Genomic DNA, 15,349 nt, shown 5'->3' with positions numbered 1-15,349 from the left:
CACTCATGCTCTCTTTTTCTCAAATAAACAAATAAATCTTAAAAAAAAAAAAAAAAAGCTACAATTAGAATAAACTCCTATACATCCATCATCTAGATTTATCAATTGTTAGCATTTTAACACATTTGCTTTATCATTCTCTCTTCCTTCATACACATACTCTTTCCTTTGTCAAACTTCTTGGGTAAGTTAGAGATATGACCCTCCCTTAAAAACTTCAGTGTGGGGGCGCCTGGGTGGCTCAGTGGGTTAAGCCGCTGCTTTCGGCTTGGGTCGTGATCTCAGAGTCCTGGGATCGAGCCCCGCATCGGGCTCTCTGCTCAGCAGCGAGCCTGCTTCCGTCTCTCTCTCTCTGTCTGCCTCTCTGTCTACTTGTGATCTCTCTGTGTCAAATAAATAAATAAAATCTTTAAAAAAAAAAAAAAACTTCAGTGTGTATCTCTTAAGATCAAGAAAATTATCTTCTATTCTTATAAAGCCTTAATGATCAAATTCATGAAATTAAACACTGATGTAACATTATCTTATATATGAACCACATTCAAATTTGTCTAATTGTCTCTGTAGTGTCCTCTACAGCAAAATTTTTCCTGACACCGGATTTTACCCAGAATCACATACTGGCTTTAGTCATAACATCTCTTCAGTCTCCTTTAATCTGGACTGGTTATAATGCTTTTCTTGCCCTTTAAGACATTTTTGACAAGTCTAAGTCAGTAGCTTTATAAAATATCCCTCAGTTGGTATGTCCAGTTGTTTCCTTATGTAAATGTTTTGAATGTCGAATTTAAGTTGCACATGCATATGCGTGCATGCATGTGTGTGTGTGAGGAGGCATAAATACATTGACATGGGGGTGCCTGGGTGGCTCAGCGGGTTAAAGCCTCTGCCTTCAGCTCAGGTCATGATCCCAGGGTCCAGACATCGAGCCCCGCATCAGGCTTTCTGCTTGGCGGGGAGCCTGCTTCCTCCTCTCGCTCTGCCTGCCTCTCTGCCTACTTGTGATCTCCATTTGTCAAATAAATAAAAATCCTTTAATAAATAAATAAATAAATAATTTTAAAAAAATAAATTGACATGTTTGCCAAGAATCAAAACTTCCAAGAAATTGGTCCGGGATTTTAAGTCAAACCAAAGTAGCAGAGCAGGACAACAAACCTATGTACAATCCTTTGCTAACTAAAAGACAATCCAACCAATACTCAGTTTAAGCATAAGGTTAATGTCCATCACTCACCAAAACAATCTCGTGGTTTTCAGGAATGAAGCCAGAGTTTAAATACAGTTCAATAAAATAAAAGCTTTGATGCCCTCTGTGTCCATTTACTAGCCCATGCTTAAATCTGTTAAGTTTATCCTAATCAACTCTCTCTTTTGCCTTACTCAGAAAATACATCATATAGAGATGAGCAAGAAAAGGGATCTGGTATGTCTTATCACTTTCTTTGGGAACTGTAACTACCTCAAGAAATATAGGACATTACTTTGTTACATAAAATACTACCTTATAATATTAACTGTTGAAAGACTTTCACCTTTGTGGTCTCAAGCAGTGCTATACAAAGTGTGGTATGCAAATCTAGTGTCAGTTTGCCATGAGATAAGAACAGAAACTGAGAATAAATGTTTAGAAATTTTTAAGCAATTTAATAAAATAATTTTTTGTCTAATAAATCTAATAAAAATAGAGACTTATATTTTGAATTTGTAAAGTTACATTTTCTAATAATTCATTTTTATTGTATTTAATAAAAGTATTAGTCTCCAAAAAATTGGAAGAAAAAAAAAAACAACTGTCCCTTCACTACACAGAATTCTGAGGACTGGACTATTCTGTATCATATAGCAGACCAAGTATGTTCAAGTCCTTTGCATTCCATAGCCTGCCCTAGAAGTACCTAATCACAAAGGAGACAAGGAATAAAGGCTTGGTAAATGAATTAAATATCTAATAAAAACTTGAAAAAAATATAGAATGATAAAACTAGCTAAGAACTTTATTATCAATTGAAAAGTAATGCTATTATTATGGTATATTATTCTACACGTATATACATATTACCATTGCCTATTATAGGATAATGTTTATTAGTTTTTCTCCTCCTCTCTGAGGACTATGCTAAATACAAGAATATTTTGAAGAATGTGTCTTAGGAGTCATTTTTTTTAAATTATGGATCCTAACAATGAATATTTTAGCCAATAAGCTGAGTTAAAATAATAAAATGCTATTAATCATAAATGTCCACTTTCTAGTTAGAGATATTGCTCAAAACAGAAGCCCAGTTTGGAAACATGACCAAGAATAGTTTTGATATGTAAATTAATTGTCTAACAAATACAACTCACTTCCTAGCGATGGTGGTCACTCGGATGCGTCTCTGCCCACTTGAATGCTGATACTGAGTCACAAACTGGATTGCACCACGTCCTCCTTGAGGAATTGGAGCATTATGCTATGTGAAAATAAGAGTAAAAACTAAGTAAAATCTATTATAATGTTAATACAGTTTCCCTAGCATTAACAAAAGTCATTCTAAAATCAATTAGAAGGATGTTTGTTTCCAGTGCATACCAAAGAGTTGTGATTTGCCACATAAAAGAGAAATGGATCTGGGAAAGGGGAAAAATGACAAAGAAAAAAAGAAGTGAGTCCATTTAGGATATCAGTTTTTAGTAATATATAATCGGAAGATGTAAAAGAACAAAATGAAGGGAGAAGTGTAAAGAAATTTACAGATACACAAAGGCATAGCAAGGCAATTTTGCCAAATTGTAGCTGGAGAAAGAGAAACTGAACCAAGTCCTTCTCCCCTCAGTATAAGAAATGAAAACTGAACTTATAGGAAGATAATCACATGATAAACAGATGACCCACGGGAAACTATTAATAAGAAGAGCCCAACAGTAATTTATAATAATGATCCTTAGAAAGAAATAGCAGGTAGTCAATACAAGAAACCTTCATGACCTTTAACAATAAGGATTCTTGCTTTATTGACTGACTGGTCAGTCAGTTAAGAGCCACCTCTTTTTCACAAATTCTGATGGTTAAACAAAAAAACCTCTGTATCTTAGGAAGGCTAACCATGAACCTCTGTGGTTCATTTTATGCCTAATATCTATTGGTATGTAATGCAGTAATTTGTATATTATATCATTCTTTAATATAACTTCTTCCTATACCAGAAAAAATTTTTCACATATTAGAATCTTTACCTTCCAATCTTTTTCTATGAATTTTGATATATTAAACTTTCTTGTAGGGGCTTCATATATCTTTATATACCTTGTGACAACTAGGAGGACCTCAATCGCTAATTACAAAAATGCATAACTAGACAGAATTTAAGATTTTATTTATGCTTCAATTTTATATTAAGACAAAAAAAAAAGAAAAAAAAAAAACAGACTAAAAGTTGGGTTGCCCAATGTTGGGCATTGGTGGGTTTCCCTAACATCTCTATTATAGTTTATCCTCTCACCAAGAAGTTTAGCCTTGAGGGGCGCCTGGGTGGATCAGTGGGTTAAGCCTCTGCCTTCAGCTCAGGTCATGATCTCAGGGTCCTGGGATCGAGCCCCACATCGGGCTCTCTGCTCCGCAGGGAGCCTGCTTCTTCCTCTCTCTCTGTCTCTGCCTGCCTCTCTGCCTACTTGTGATCTCTCTCTGTCAAATAAATAAATAAAATCTTTAAAAAAAAAAAAAAAAAAAAGAAGTTTAGCCTTGAGAAACAGAAAATAATAAACAAAAATTCCAAAACAGATTAAGTTTCAAGTCATAATTACTCCTGGAAAAAATATGAAACTTTTATGGCCTAAATTGAGTACTTATAATATAAAAAGTCATACCTGATTGACAACCTCAAAATAGATAGCTAAGGTTGTAGTGGGACTGAGTCCACATATCTTCCATTGACAAGTGCCGCCTGTTCCTATCTCCTGTAAAAATAAAAGAGTATATGTGAAAGCTAGAGAACACAATTTTTCTAAAGATTTTACTTTTAAGTAATCTATATACCCAGGGTGCGGCTTGAACTCACAACCCAAGATCTACAGTTGCATGCTCCATTGAATGAGCCAGCCACGTACCCTCAATCTAATACTATAACATATAGTAAGGTAAAAAGGGGAGGAAAAACCTGAAGTAAGAAAAACTGTTTCACATTTCTTTTTTTTTCTTAATATTTTATTTATTTGTCAGAGAGAGAGGGAATGAGAGAGCACAAGTAGGGAGAAGAGGGAGAAGCAGGATCCCCGGTGACTAAGGAGGCTGATGCCAGACTTCATCCCAGGACTGAACTGACTGAGCCACCTAGGCATCCCTACTACTACAATATATAGTAAGGTAAAAAGGGGAAGAAAAAACTGCAGTTAAGAAAAACTGTTTTGGGGTGCCTGTGTGGCTCAGTGGGTCAAGCCTCTTCCTTCGGCTCAGGTCATGATTTTAGAGTCCTGGGATCAAGCCCTGCATCGGGATCTCTGCTCGGCAGGAAGCCTGCTTCCCACTCTCTCAGCCCGCCTGTGATCTCTCTCTGTCAAATCAATAAATAAAATCTTTAAAAAAAAAAACTTTCACATTTCTAATTTAATGAATGTTAAAAGCTTAAGATTTTTTGAAGTCATATAAATATGTCATTAAATAAGATTAAACAATTTTTACAAAGTAAAATTATAAAATAATTCAAGTTCTTGCTAAGTATTGATACAAGCTCTTCATATTGTAGACTTAAAAAGTAGACATCATTGGGCGCCTGGGTGGCTCAGTGGGTTAGGCCGCTGCCTTCGGCTCAGGTCATGATCTCAGGGTCCTGGGATCGAGTCCCGCATCGGGCTCTCTGCTCAGCAGGGAGCCTGCTTCCTCCTCTCTCTCTCTCTCTGCCTACTTGTAATCTCTCTCTGTCAAATAAATAAATAAAATCTTTAAAAAAAAAAAAAAAGTAGACATCATTTACTTTTTTCCTAATTCATAAAAAAATATTTTTATTTATTTGACAGAGAGAGAACACAAGCAGGGGGAGCAGCAGGCTGAGGGAGAGGGAGAAGGAAAAGCAGGCTCCCCACTAAGCAAGGAGCTCCATGAAGGCCTTGATCCCAGGGCCCTGGGATCATGACCTGAGCTAATGGCAGACACTTAACCAACAGAGCCTCCCAGGCAACCCTAAAAGTATACACCATTTAGGGGCACCTGGATGGCTCAGTGGGTTAAAGCCTCTGCCTTCGGCTCAGGTCATGATCTCAGGGTCCTGGGATCGAGCCCCGAGTAGGGCTCTCTGCTTAGCAGGGAGCCTGCTTCCTCCTCTCTCTCTCTGCCTGCCTCTCTGCCTACTTGTGATCTCTCTCTCTCTGTCCAATAAATAAATAAAATCTTTAAAAAAAAAGAAAAAAAAAGTATACACCATTTAATGATTTTTAAAAAGCACATACCATTTAATGAAGTAATTACAATTAACACTATCCTTCTATCCAACTAATTGATCTGTGTAAAGTGATATCAATTTAACTCATACGCACATATGAATAGGTTCTCTAGATCAGAATTCCATAATGTAAGCAGTCTGATTTAAAAAAACACTTTAGATATCAATTTTTACCATGAAAATTGCTTAGAAGTAACTTTTAAACTCTATATTTTTAGAGATGATTACTCACTTTGTTATGTCCCATCATCCTCTCTATAGCTATATTAATTCTACCATTTTAAAGTGTATTATATGGCCCCTAGATGGGATAACAAAAAAGAAAGGAATTGAAACTCAAATCTGGCTAATTTGGTTACTTTCCTGGAAATCCTACAACAAAAAAAGTTTCGGATTTGACTTTCAAAGGTCTCCAAATTTTTAAATCACAGTTGTTCAGTTTTTCCAGACATAATGAGACAAAGAATAACTTGTGCAAAAAAAAAAAAAAAAAAGAAGACTGCTGACAGTACAAATTTATACAAGGTTTAGATTCAGGGGTAGATGGTAAAAGGGATATGCAAAAGGAATGAGCACAAGTAGATTATACCAATGGAAATGGAAACTGAACCACATTCTACTGAAACTTAGCCTACACAATAATTTTGAAAGGAATGCTATAGGCTGCCACTCTAGGTCTCTTGTTGGTCTGCCATTTGAATTAACTGTATTTTCTTTTTAGAGTAAAGATGACTTACATTTTCAGATACACAAGGTCCTTTAGAATTGAGAGACACACAGGGTCCAATAGCTCCTGAAATCTTTATTTCCCTTGAGGTCTGCAAAGTAAGAATACAGTGAAAATCTCAGTGTACTCAAAGACAAACTCAAACATACACTCAACTACAAGTATATAAGAATAGACATTTTTTCCATATTTAAAACTCAAAAGTCAATGAAAACATACTAATATTAGAAATAATGAATCACCAGGTACTTCTAGATTGCAATGCCCTAATTTAAAAGCTAGCCCTGACCTAACTTTAATATTCTATTTCCAACTGCCCATAGGAGGACTCCATTTGGGAACCTCACCCTCAATTCAAAATAATAGCATCTCCAAAATTCATACATCCTAATTCAAAACCTTAAATGCTATCTTCTGTTTTTCCTCCCTTAGAAAATCTGTCACCAAGATTGGTTTCTTTCCAAAAAAAAAAAAAAAAAAAAAAAAGATTGGTTTCTTTCCAATTTCTACTGACACCAAAATTCAAGCCATTGTTACTTTCTATCAAAAAAATAGGGAGTGCCTGGGTGGCTCAATCTTTTGAGTATCTGCCTTCAGCTCAGGTCATGATCCCAGGATCCTGGGATTGAGCTCCACATCAAGTTCCAGGTCAGGCTCTCTGATCAGCAGTAAGCCTGCTTCTCCCTTTCCCTTTCCCTCTGCCACTCCCCCTGCTTGTGTCACTCTGTCTGCCAAATAAATAAATTAAATCTTAAAAAAAAATTAGGTAGCCTAGTTCACTTTTCTTGAGATTCTTTTTCCCAACAAACTGAATATCACAGTCAGACAAATTTTACTCGAAAACACTGTTCTTCATTAATTTACAATGGCTTCTTTGGCCTAGACATGCATCTCCAAACTACAACCAACCACATAATTGAAACTATTTCCCTTACCTTGCAATAAAAACCATTCACTAACTGGGAAGTTTCCCCAAATATACCATGTTGATTCTCACTTCTTTACCTCTCATCAAATGGGATCCTAACTAAAATGTGTTCTCTTCAACCAGCTTTAATTCTGCCATCTTTCAAAACCACTGTAAGTTACTATAAAACCATTTGTCAAGAGTAAACTGTGTCCTGCATACATTCATGTTTCTTCCATTAACCTGTGTAGGACTTTTATAATCTGTTATTTCACTCTGTCACAAGTGTTATTCTTATCTTTCTATCAAAACTTTTTTTTTAAGTAAGCTTCGCACCCAAGGTGGAACTTGAATTCAAGATCTGAGATCAAGAACTGCACGCTCTACTGCCCAAGCCAACCAGGTGCCCCAAGATTGAGTTTCTTCTTAATAAAACCTGTGCCCTATTATATATCCCTTGAGATCTCTATAATTTGTAATTTCCTTTTTTAATGCTGGACATAGAACAAGCATTCAAATAAAAAGATTAATAAGAAACATTTAATGGAAATTCAAAATCAATGTGTTTGTAATACACTTGTAACTAACACTAAGCCTTTGGGTTTTTGTTTTGTTTAAAGATTTATTTATTTTAGAGAGAAAGAGAAGAGGGGAGGGACAAAGGATGTCAAGTGAGAATCTCAAGCTTACTCCCCTCTTAGCCTTGAGGCTAAGGCTCAATCCACAACCTGAGCTGAAACCAAGAGTCCAATGCCCAACTGACTGTGCCACCCAGGTATCCCCAAGCCTTTGGACTCTTCAAATCCAAATTTGAAGTGAATGACAGAAGTAACCAATATCAACAACCTACCAACCATAAAACAATTACCGATTACCTAAATAGAACAGAACAGGTTTCTTTTAAGTTAGTTATTAACTCCTACAATTAAAAAAATCTAGCATTAACAATAGCAAACACAACACTAAAAAGACAAAGCACACTTAAAATGGAAGTTTACCTATATAGTATCTTTCTTTCTAACAATTATTTGGAAATGCTCAAGTAAAATTTCATGTACATTTAATGATGACACATTTTTCTGGTAAAACCTCTAATTCTGGTTTTTGAAATAAAACCACCACTACTTTTAATACATATATTGAATTTGATTAATGATATTTTAAAATCACACTCAAGCCTATAAATTTCTTTGATAACATACCATACATATCAAGTTTTGGCTCTTACCTTTATTTCTAATGTACCACCAAAGCCCATTTTAAACTGTCCATGCATATCTTTGGTAAAGACTCTTTGAAAAGTCTGCTTGAATAAGGAAGTGTTGAAAGAATCACCCATTACCATGTATCCTCTGCATGGAAAGAACAAAAAATAATGTAAGTGACACAAGTATTGGGTCCATTTGTTAAAAACAGAAGTAAATTACCTCTCAGTACTACCAACAAATTTTGAAGATGCTTTCCAAAATGTGCTATATTATCATCAATTTAAAAAAATTCAAATATATGAGACTATCTTCACCCCACAAATAATCTCAATCCTGAGGGTATCTGAGTGCCCCTAACACTTGCATTGGTCCTCAGTAATTTACTAACATTCCTTTATAAACAGATATACAGCCATACATTACAAAATTCAAAAGGTACAAAATGGTGCATGGTAGCAAATACATCTCTCCCATTCCAGCCACCCAGTTCTCCACACTGGTGAAGATACCTGACAGTTTACGGCACACGTTCTCATTCTTAAAAACAAATATATACCTGTGTATGTATATATTTGCATATACTGTCCCTGTGTATATCACACAAACTTAACAGGATCACACTCAGTGAGACTAGGAGACTGAAGGACCGTTTTCACGTTAAGCTCTTATATTCGGCTTGATTTTTTTCAGTAAGCATATACCTATTTTAATTTTTTTTTAAGTTTTAAAGAACATTAACTGTCAAAAATAATTCTGAGATAACATTTTGTCCTAACAGATTGGCAAAAATCACAATTTGACAACATATTCTGTTGATGAGACTATGGAAACACAGATGGGAGTGCAAAACGATGGAACCTGAATGCAGGAGAATTTGACAATATCTAACAAAATTACCTATGTGTTTTCTCTTTACTCTAGCCAACCCACTATTGGGAATCTATCCCAAAGATATTCTGGAAAACAAAAACAAAAGAAGAATATACGCACGAGAGTATTCACTATTTCTAATAATACAAGATTGGAAATACTCCAGATGACAATCTGGATGATCATCTATTAGAGACTAGTTAAATAAAATATGGTACATCCACACAATGAGGTAATAAACTCCTATAAACCACTTTGTAGGGTGTAAGTGAAAATGCAAGGTTGGTAAAGATATGTAGATCTTTCTGCTTCTCATACAAAAAGAGGATACACACACCCATATACCCAAATGCATACAAATATTTACATGTATTTCCTCATATTTTTAAAATACTTAAGTAGCTTTAAAACAAAATATAATCAAAATTTAAAAGAGGCCAAAGAATAAAACTGATATGGCACAATTAATTAATGATAATTTTATTTTTGATACTATGAAACTCTTGATTTATGTTATCTCTGATGCTATTATACATCCTTTTTTTAAAGATTTTATTTATTTATTTGAGAGTGAGAGAGCATGAGCTGGGGGAGAGACAGATGGACAAGGATAGGCAGACTCCCCATTAAGCAGGGAGGCAGACATGAGGCTCGGATCCCAAGACCCTGGGATCATGACTCGAGCTGAAGGCAGACACTTAACAGACTGAGCCACACAGACGCCCCTATATTATACCTTTGTAAATGCTGTTTTCTCTATGTTTCTCACCAGTGTACAAAAATATAGTTGAATTTTGTATGCTGACCTTTATCTAGAAGTCTTAACAACTTAACATTTTAATTCCAATAGCAGTATATAAATTCTTTCAGACTTTCTATTTCAACAAACATGTCCATCTATGATGTTCTCTTATCACTAAACATGGTAATGCATAATACATTAAGGACAACTTATACCACCTCACTAATTTTTCCTCCTTTACAGCAAGGTACAAAATGGTGCATGGTAGCAAACCACTAAGAAAGAGCGATCTATACCTTTAACTACTCAGTGTGGACCGTGGTCTAGCAATACTGGCATCACCAAGGATTTTGTATGAAAAGCAGAATTCCAAGTCTCATCCCACGCACAGTAAATCCAGAATTTGTACTTTAATAAGATACCCGACTGACCTAATATGTGAAAGTTTGAAAAGTTGTAATCTATACCAGCTGTTATCAATCTCGTCTTCCTATTCTTCTAGTTTACTCTAAGTCAACTTTCACTGCTCTTAGGAAGGTCACCAATGATCTTTGTGGTGTTAAATTGCAAAATCTTAGAACCCTACCATTTTTATTGCTATTTTTAAAAAAAGAAACACCAAAATTCTGACAGTTCCCTCCTTTTTATCTCCAGCCCAGACCCATCTCCTGCACTCTATGTTGTAATACCTGACTGCCTACTCAATACCTCCTCATGGATATCAAATGGCATCTGAAACCAAACATATTCAGAATTGAACTCCCAATCTTCTCCCCAAATACTCTTCTTTCCACAGTCTTATTCAACAAAAGGCAATCCTTCCAGTACACTCCCTCTGATTTTCCCAAACCCTAGATCCAACCTATCAGCAAATCTTCTACCTTCTAAATATACCCAAAATCCAACCACTTCTCAGCCACCACTTGGTATTCCTATATCCCTATAGATCTCTACTGTAGACAACTGAAGTCAAATGGTCCCTTTAAAACATTACATCAGATCGTACCACACCTCAACTGAAAACTCTCCAATGACTCTGCATCTCACTCAAAGTAAAATCTGAAGCCTTACATCAGTCAAAAGACCCTCACAATCTGTCCTTCTCACTTACCCCACTCCAGCTACAAATCTAACACCCTTAATTAACAAAATCTCAACTAAGGACAGAAAATTCTTCAACCTGATAAACATATCTACAAAACCCCACAGCTAACATCACACTTAATGGTGAAAGATGAAATAGTTTCCCCCTAAGATCAAGGACAGGCAAATCTATAGAGAGAGAGTAGATTAGTGGCCCAGGCTGAGGGGCGGCGGCGAGGTGGGGGATGTGGGGAACAAGGAAGCAGGAAAGGGAAATGACTGCTAATGGGTACAGAGCTACTTTCTGGGGTAGCATAAATGTTCGAAAACAAAACTTGGTGATGGTTGCTCGACCTGTAAATAACCAAAAATAAAACATTAAATTGTAAGCTTTGAATGGGAAATTGTATGGTGTGTGAATTATATCTCACAAAGCTACTACAGCGGGGCCTGGTTGGCTCACTGGGTTGGGCCTCTGCCTTCAGCTCAGGGTCCTGGAATCGAGTCTTACGTCGGGCTCTCTGCTTGGGGGGAGCCTGCTTCCCCCACCACCTCTGCCTGCCTCTCTGCCTACTTGTGATCTCTGTATGTCAAATAAATAAATAAAATCTTTAAAAAAAAAAAAAGCTGCTACAATAATAAAACAATGCACGATATCAAAACAGCTTTTCAAACAGAACTTGTGACTTTATAACTGAATTTCAGAAAAAATTTAAAGTGAGCTTTACTGAAAGGAGTATCAAAAATTGTTAATAGTTGTCCTGGAGTGGCAGGATGATGACTGTTTTTCCTAAACTGTCATTATTGGTTTATATTTGTAAACTGTAATCATCAGTCTATAACTGCAAAAACCGTAAACACTGTAAATACATACCCAGTAAGGTTGGGACAGCATTTCATCTCCAGGAGACCTGTCTGATCTAACGCACATGCATAGATATCGATAACATGACCAGTCGTAGCAGCTCGATTAGCCAATGCTTCAAAGTGCTACAAAAGATTTTTTTTAATCAAATCAAAGCAATGCACAAACTTAACCACCCTATAAATCATTTTTCCATAAAGAGATCAAAATAACATTTAAAAATTCTAAAAGAATAATACATAATAATTTAAATGTGATGTTCTAATTTAATTTTCTATGATAAAAAATTGTTCATAAAGTGATATAATAACTTCTATAAGTGTGACACTTTCAAATTTTAAGAATTCTTTCTAAATATACTCCTAAATGAAGCTAACTTTGGAGAAAAGGCATACCAAATATCTTGCTCTTCATACATGAACATAGTAGAAGACAGAACTGGTTTTCCTGGCTAAATCCACATCCAGGCAACAAAAACGTCAAGTACGGAAAGACAGTAACAAAAACTATTAGATAAACAATAAAAGAAATACTTTTTGAAGCTCTAATAAAAATTCCAAGCTCAAAAGAAAAATTAGGTAGCAGGAAAAAAGCATCCAGTAATAGTGACAAAAATCATGTTGTTATACTTTTAAAATTATGTATAATGACTGCCAAAAAGAAAAGAGATAATACAGCAAAACTAAAATAAAATTGTGAACTCTAGAGAATTTCTTTTTTAAAAAGGGACATTAACAGCAAAACCAATTCAAGGGAGTACACAGTCAAAAGTGAGAATATACTGTCACAGACCCACATAAAATTGAAATAACATAAACAGAAAACAACTCACAAGAAAATAATGGACTATTCATGCTATGAACAATATATGTATCTACAAGACAGCCTCTGGAAATGAAAAAAGAAAATGCAAGGAATTTTTCCAAAGCAGGCAGGATATTCTTTAAAATGAATATTTAAAAAGGCACACAGAGCTTCTCTCTAGAATATTCTTTAAAGAGATACTTATTGGTGCTATTAAGTCTTTAAATATTTAAAACCAGAAAAATTATCAAGAAAAAAAAACACTGTTTCTCCAATTCTGAATAGTAGTAACAATATCAGACTTCACAATATCAGATCACTTATCATCAAGTATTTGTATACTTCCTCTTCCATAAAATGAATTTTTCTACTAAAGCAAAAAGGCTTAAAAACCAAAATTACCTTAGTTCCCTTTTTAACATATTTGGCATTATCTTTTTCAATGTCATGCCATGATCTTATAGGTGTCTTCAGTTCATCACCAACCACCATTCCGGGCCCCTGAGTGGCTGGACCACCAATGAACATCATGATACGAGCACCAGTGTTGGGAAAAGTACACTATTGGAAAAAAAGTAACTTGTCAAAAGAATTTAAAAGAAAATACAAGGATATACATTTCTAAAAGTGAATTTTGATATATTCTTTCTAGAAAACAGGAAAGCATATATTTTTCAGGAAATAACCAAATGTTGTAAAGTGAAATTTAAAAACAAGGTATTTATTTGAATACCTTTCTTTTGAAATCCTACCCTAAACAATAGTGCCTTCCTAACTTTAAAATAATCTATAAACCTGATCTCTCTAAACAAGGATGCTTCTCCTGCTTACTTAAAGCCTGACTGGGAGGAGTAGAGAAAGAGTGAAAGAAAGAATCTTCTTTTTTTTTTTTTTTTTTAAGATTTTATTTATTCATTCATCAGACAGAGATCACAAGTAGGCAGAGAGAGAGGGGGAAGCAGGCTCCCTGCTGAGTACAGAGCCCAATGCGATGCAGGGCTCGATCCCAGAGCCGAAGGCAGAGGCTTAACCCACTGAGCCAAACAGGCACCCCAAGAGTGCATCTTCTATTTTTTGTTGTTGTTGTTTTACTTTTTATGTTTAAAACAACACAAGCATAGCTTATGTTTCTAGTTCAAGATGATGGACAAAGTACTCCAATCTACCTCTCCTTCCTAACCAAGGTACCAGTGACATGAGAAAAATGGTATTATTTTTAAAATAAGAAAGACTGCTCTCAGTAGACCAGAAATTTTGAGGAATCCAAACACAATGGATAACAAAAGTTGTCATTTCTTTCTTTTCTGAAGCTATAACATAACATGAAAAATGTGCTCTGTATTTTTGTCCAGTAACTGACTAGAGAAATTACAAATAAAAGCATTTCTAAAATGATTATATAAATTTTTCTAATTATGGGACAAAGTAGAGTAACTATACATAGAGAGAAGGAAATGTAAACTCCATAATGGTATTAATAAATAAACTGAAAGTTTTATGAAGAATGGGATATTTGCATGGTTTCAAAGTTCCTTACCATCTAATGTTTAATTAATCACAAAAGGAGGAGAAATTTTAAAAGTACTTCTATAGTGGAGAAACCTGCAGACACAATCTTAGTAAGTGATCGTGGTGATTATATCACCTTGAATGGGGCAAATGAAAATCATGGGTCACCTCATAGGGTGTAATGAAAACACAGCATTTTCCTCTGATATCCCTGCCAATCATGCAATACCTGAATCTAATTGTGAGGATACATCAAAACAAACCTCATTTGAGAGAATCTATGAAATAACTGGACTGAATCTTCCAAAGCATCAAGGTCATGAAAGAAAAAGCAAAGCTGAGGAACTATACCCGACCGAAGGAGACTAACTGGACATACCACTAAATACATGTCTCTGAACTATATCTCTTTTGTAAAAGAAATTATTGAAATAATTGAATGAGGTCTGAAAATTAGGTGGTAGTAATTTATCAGTGTCAATACTCTGATTTTCATAATTGTATTGTGGTTATGTAGGAAAACATCCTCATTTATAGTAAACACAACTCCAGTATTCAAGGGGTTGAGAACATACTAGCAACTTAAATAGTTCAAGGAGAAAAAAGTTCTTTACAACTTTTCTGTAAATTTGGTATCATTTCACAATTTTAAAAAGCATTTTTATAATTATAAAGTTCTAACTATAGTTACAAAGCCTAAGAGATGTGTAAAATTTTCAAATACTACTTAAAAGCAAAATTCCCCTTATTCTACCACTGTTAATATTTGGACAAACACCCTTCTAGGTGCCTCTCTGTACACAAAAGGATACCCTGCAAGTCCAACTTCAAATATAATTATATACTTGCTGTCCTAATGACTTGATTTTTTCACTCAACATTACCTGGTACATATTACTGATACACATACATATACATTTACATTCCAAAACAGAGCTATCATCATTACCTCAAGTAGTCCCACAGCTATGGAGAGTGCCACTCCAGAGGAACGTAAGGGTCTCTTTCCTTGTGGTACAGGCCAAGGGTCTCGCTGCAGTTCTCCCAGAAGATCTGTGAGATTCATGTCTATTTTCTGTACTGGCTGCAAGAATCTGTAAAACAAAATTAAATAAAAAGTCATTTATAAATGTTTGTGGTTAAGAGTTTAAGAACCCTGTGAAGTGTGTAAACCTGGCGATTCACAGACCTGTACCCCTGGGGATAAAAATATATGT

General features: G+C 35.2%; 1 protein-coding gene across 1 annotated transcript in view; it reads right to left on the bottom strand.

Annotated features, from left to right (window-relative positions):
* SEC23A (SEC23 homolog A, COPII coat complex component) overlaps positions 1–15,349 on the bottom strand; it is a 61,802-nt gene that overhangs the window by 31,640 nt on the left and 14,813 nt on the right. Inside the window, exons 7-13 of the mRNA XM_082737764.1 lie at positions 15,082–15,226; positions 13,026–13,184; positions 11,829–11,944; positions 8,280–8,403; positions 6,155–6,235; positions 3,850–3,939; positions 2,350–2,456 (exon numbers count right to left, since the gene is read on the bottom strand). Coding sequence (XP_082593890.1) covers positions 2,350–2,456; positions 3,850–3,939; positions 6,155–6,235; positions 8,280–8,403; positions 11,829–11,944; positions 13,026–13,184; positions 15,082–15,226 — 822 coding nt within the window. The remainder of the gene's footprint in view (positions 1–2,349; positions 2,457–3,849; positions 3,940–6,154; positions 6,236–8,279; positions 8,404–11,828; positions 11,945–13,025; positions 13,185–15,081; positions 15,227–15,349) is intronic.

The sequence above is a fragment of the Mustela nivalis genome (assembly GCF_964662115.1).
Source record: "Mustela nivalis genome assembly, chromosome: 6".
NCBI lineage: Eukaryota > Metazoa > Chordata > Mammalia > Carnivora > Mustelidae > Mustela > Mustela nivalis.
This window is presented reverse-complemented; position numbering and strand designations above follow the sequence as displayed.